At 44.2% G+C, this 5,001-nt stretch overlaps 1 protein-coding gene across 1 annotated transcript; it reads right to left on the reverse strand.

Moving 5' to 3' along the window:
- Window positions 1-202: 202 nt before the first annotated feature.
- apoc2 (apolipoprotein C-II) lies at window positions 203-3,450 on the reverse strand. The gene is made up of 4 exons (XM_036537960.1): window positions 3,372-3,450; window positions 2,365-2,428; window positions 1,328-1,751; window positions 203-883 (listed from the first exon to the last, which is right to left on the reverse strand). The coding sequence occupies exons 2-4, from the start codon at window positions 2,411-2,413 to the stop codon at window positions 796-798; spliced, it is 561 nt and encodes a 186-aa protein (XP_036393853.1). The 5' UTR covers window positions 2,414-2,428; window positions 3,372-3,450; the 3' UTR covers window positions 203-795.
- Window positions 3,451-5,001: the final 1,551 nt, after the last annotated feature.

Raw genomic sequence — 5,001 nt, forward strand, 5'->3', positions numbered from 1 at the left:
AAATGTTCACACTTTTTGCTTTGAAAGTAATCCTGATTTTGTTTGTTAAAGAATATTTGAGAATACCCTTGTATTCCACTGTGCAACCTTGTGTGTGTGTGTGTGTGTGTGCGCGCGCGCATGTGTGTATGTGTGTGTGTGTGTGTGTGTGTGTGTGTGTGTGTGGGGTAACAGATAATTCCATCACAGTATACACAGCCAGTATTTCTACAAATGCGTGGTTTTATTTCAATAAATTCTTGCATGGATAATTTTTTAGGAATCAACTGTGACACAAAAATAATCTTCTCTCCAGGAAAGTGGCATAGACCTGAGCTGTCATGTCCACATGTTCTATTGTTCAGAGGTGAGGGTTACACCATTGTGGTGCACATTCCTTTGCTCCTCTCCATTGTATTGTCAAACTGTTAATCGTTTGTATTCTGTGGTTTGTTGACCAAGCTACTATGGTGGTTTGGTAAAGCTTGCTGTACCATTGAGTGCTAGATTTCTCTGTGGTGTAGCGTACTGTGGTGTTTGAGGTTTGGCTCGTCTCCGGTGTGGGTAAAGGCGTGGCACATCGACTTGCTGTCAGGGGAGGATGAGGGGGCCACTGTTGGCCGGACCCTTGTCCTGGTGTCGGGGGGGTGGGGGGGGGGGGGTGGGGGAGGGTGTTTCGGGTGGAGCGTTGTGTCTGTGTGGGCGGGACAGAGTCTGAAGTGCGTGTCGTCTGAGGCGTAGCGCGCAGACAGGAGGAAGGCTCTTGGGGGGAACGGGCTGAGGTAGCGCCACATGGTGGGGAGGGTGGTGCCGGATTTACTGGGAGTAGATGAGGTGGTACATCTGGTCGTGCAGGATGCCTGAGTAGGTGGTCACGGCGTTGGCGGTGTCCTCGTACAGGCTCCTGAGGAGCGAAACACACACAGACACAGAACAGGATGGTTACTCACAGCTAGAGAATTTCCCTGACTGCCATGACCAGTGGACCATTAGTACAACAGAGTCAGTGCTCCAGACTTGTCTCGTTCTACGGACTCTCCTCACCCCTGGCCTTTGGCTGGAATGGCAGCTTGTCTGCCTACAAGTCTGCTAAAAAAACTCAATCGCAGGCACCTGTGTTCATCTGATTCTAGTCCTGATGCTTCACTACTGGTCAGTCTGTCTGTGTTCACCTGCATATCTTATACTGCATTTTTGTGTATGGTGTCCATTCCAATTGGTGTGATTATCATTGGGTGTAGGTGTCAACGAGCCCAGTGAACACCTTGTTCTTAGTAATGATCAGTCTGCGTGATGTGAGGCAGGCAGACGCATCAGAGCAGAACGTTACTGTCTCGGTAGGGCTTACTTGGCCTTCTCCTCCAGCTTCAGGCCCCTGACGGTCTCCAGCCAGCCGTGGGCTGTGTCCACAGAGGTGTCCCAGGCGTGGCGAATGGCGTCGAAGGCCATGGTGAAGGGTCCGGGTCCTTCAGGCTCTTCGGGTGCGACTACATCTGGCACAGCTTCGGGAGCGTGTTCCTCAGGGGCGACCTCGGCGACGGGTTCCTCGGGAACGGGTTCCTCGGGGACGGGTTCCTCTGGAGCGGGTTCTTCGGGAGCAACTTCCTCGTGCGCCTCGGCAACTACCTCCTCGTGCACCTCGGCAGCCGCCTCCTCAGCAACCACCTCCTCGGGCACCCCCACAACCGTCTCCTCAGCAACCACCTCCTCGGGCGCCCCGGCAACTACCTCCTCCTCCTCAGCCTGCCTTGGCACACGGAAGCCCTGTGCGCCTGGAAGGGGAGGAGATTTCCACAGGTAGTGACACACTGCCGCTTGTGTCTCATCACAAGGCTTTTTATTGAGCTCAGCCTATTTATTCCCATCATGCAATGCCTATTCTAACTCTGTTTCTCTGTTTTTTTTGCTCTCTCTGCCTGTCCCTGTCTGTCTCTGTCCCACTCTCTGACTCTCAGTCTCTCTCTTGATGTCTCACTGTCACATATACATGTATGTAGAATGATCCCAAAAATGCTTTCACACAACTTTAAGTGTACTAACTGACTGACATGAGTGATTAGTGAATCTTTCACTGGAGGGTTCCAGTGTTGAATTATGGTTGTTCTCTTGAGCAAAGAGTTAAATGTTGAAAAGCTTCAGTCAGTAGTATCCTACTGTATACCTGTATTATTGTATAAACCTGCATTCTCTGCAGGCTGCTCTGCATAAGCAAAAGAATAATGAAAATGTTTAATTACTTAGGACTATTCAAACTATGGAAAAGCCTACACCCAGTTACTGTACACAAGTGCTTACAGGTGGATTTCAAATTAAACACGACCTGGTCTATTCCACCAGAATTTTGAAGTGTCACTTAGAAAGCAAACCTAGTGAATGTATATTTACCGAAGGAGAAGAGAGCTATGAGCACGGTGATGACCAGAAGCTTGTTCATTGTGACCTTTGGGTTCTGTAAATAAGAATATGACAGACCAATTAGAGTTAGAGAGAAAATAACATGCAATCATATACTTGTCCACAAGGTGTCAGGCTCTCTCTTTCGGAATCAAGTCAACTTTGTTGCGTTGGTGATTAATTTTTTAGTTTTTTCTTACAGAAACAGCACTTTTCAGCCTCCAGGGTCCTATTTGGCATTTCTTGGCCATGTTGCATGATTCAGTAACCCTGTTTAACTTCACTTACACAGTTCCAAGAGCATCGTATCGCCATGTAGGTGGTGTTTGAAATTGCACGAGATGACAGCAGGACAAAACTTAACACTTGTCACTTGTGATCGTGATGCTTATAATTTTGTGTCGTCTTTGCTCTCAGCCTAAATGTCTTGTGTGCGCTTCTGCAAGTTGCTCTGCGCAAGAGCATTTGATAGAAGACACACTGTAAACGCAAAATATTCACGGTGCCCTATGGCACTAAAGCGCAAATGATAGGACCACTGGCATCGAAGCACATTATTTTAAACTGTCTGAAATACTACATCAGCTTTCTGCAATGCAGTACCAATGTTGACACGTTGTGTAAACAACTACAGATGACAGCATATAAGAACATAGATAAACATTATTGACAATATTGATTACACAATTGTGCAAAGGCTATCTGTGTGTTTTTGCTGATTGTGCAGAGAGGTAGATTGCTGGTGGTTGATTACTATTTGTTTGGTACTTTGCATGAACCTTTGAATGACTTTTTTTCTATCGAATCATTACTGAAAGCACAGGCTGTTGATTCAGAGCAGACTTAAGTTTACCCAGTGCTGAGAAAAAGAACATATTGAGCCTTTCACTTAACTGTTTTCATGCAACACTCAGCAGGTGCTCTAGAATGCATGCATTGCTATTCTTGCTGTTAGCATTTTTCATACTAGGCAAGGGTAACAAGACCATTGTTCTTACCGTCTCTCCTTCCCAGGAAATGTGAACAGTAGTTGGTGAGAAGCACCGGTGACTTAGCCTCTATATATATGAGTGTCATGTCGACCTGTCACTCTCTATGCCAAAGTGCACTCTTTTCAGATAACAATTACTGGGCAGGTGATTTTTTTTCCTGTGTCTGAAGGAGGGGGGCTTTAGTTTGAAAACTGGAGGGGGCAAGGGGGCTGACAGAAATTCCCATCACTGTGGTGCTGTACCGCAGAGATCTTTCTTTCTCGTTGCATTATTTTAATGCTCTTCCTGCTAAGGCAAGTTAGCTGAGGCAGCATTTGTGGTTGCATCCTCAAAGCTTTGTTGATTAGTGTTGCCAGCCAGATTTCAATAACTAAAATGCAGAACATAAATTTTTATGGAGTGATAATCAGGAGTCCAAAGTCCCCATCAGAAAGCGAAATAATTGCACACACACACACACACACACACACACACACACACAAAGAGTGTGTTACAGTGTTTCTCAATTTTGACCCTTAGGATCTGTTTTTTTTCTTCTGCTTTTAATTAATTAGGCTACTATATTTAGTGGTCTGCTTTCTCTAAAGTCTGTGTGATATAAATATGTTTGTGGTAGTAGAATGATACAAGTGAAAGAGTTCACATCTCTTAATATCTACCCCTTTAACATTTTCTTTTCTCAGTGGAGCTCTAGTATGTGTTAATTGTGTTAAATAATTATTCTTGGGCCCAAAACCTTTAATTCAGTTACTAATCAATCTTTTTGATTTGTGGGCACAAATTAATATAAATTAATTTCAATAAAAATCTTTACTTCCATCTGTATTTCTACTCAAACATGCATCCAAATACACATTACAAATAATGAATACCTGTCAGATTAGTTATGTCCAAATCAGTCATGTCAAATCAAAATGAGTGTGCAGTTCACAGATCAATCAAAACTAATTAAGTGCCATGCTTGAACAAAAAAAAAAAAAAAAAAGCACACGTAGTGTTCTATCTGGACCTGGGTTGAGAAACATTGCATTACTTAACAAAGATCATGGAGATCAATGTTGATTCAGAGCAGTCCTAAGTCTAAATCAGTTCCGACACGTCACCCAGTCTACAGGTTAACACGCACACACATACACGCAGACATGTGCAAAGGCATGTACAGTGCATATACTAACACACATTATAAATCTAGAATTTCACAACTCAGCATTATTGCATTACTGCATTGAATCAAGTGATGGTATTGTGTGGTGAGACAGCTGGAGGGTTTTGTTGAGGGTTTTGCCAGGGCTGAAAGGGATACATGAATAGCAGAATTGCATGGATTTTCATCCATGTAGTGTTACAGGAATTGCATGGATTTTCATCCGTGTAGTGTTACAGTCTGGTAACTTTTGTGCTCATCTTCGTTTGCCCTTCCGCTCCTACTCCAGTGCCATGTTTGCTTAATGCTATGTAAACTTTATAATCTGCATGTCAGTCTGCTTTGCTCATGCCCAGAATTGTGTATTGATTTTGGACTCATAAACGACACCTCGGTCAGGAGGAGGGGGTTAAACCAACAGACACTGATTAAAAACACCTGATTAAAAAAAGATCAGTTGCTATGTTCTTTTAACCTAGGCACGTGACTTCA

This window comes from Megalops cyprinoides, chromosome 10 (assembly GCF_013368585.1).
Source record: "Megalops cyprinoides isolate fMegCyp1 chromosome 10, fMegCyp1.pri, whole genome shotgun sequence".
In the NCBI taxonomy this organism is placed as follows: Eukaryota; Metazoa; Chordata; class Actinopteri; order Elopiformes; family Megalopidae; genus Megalops; species Megalops cyprinoides.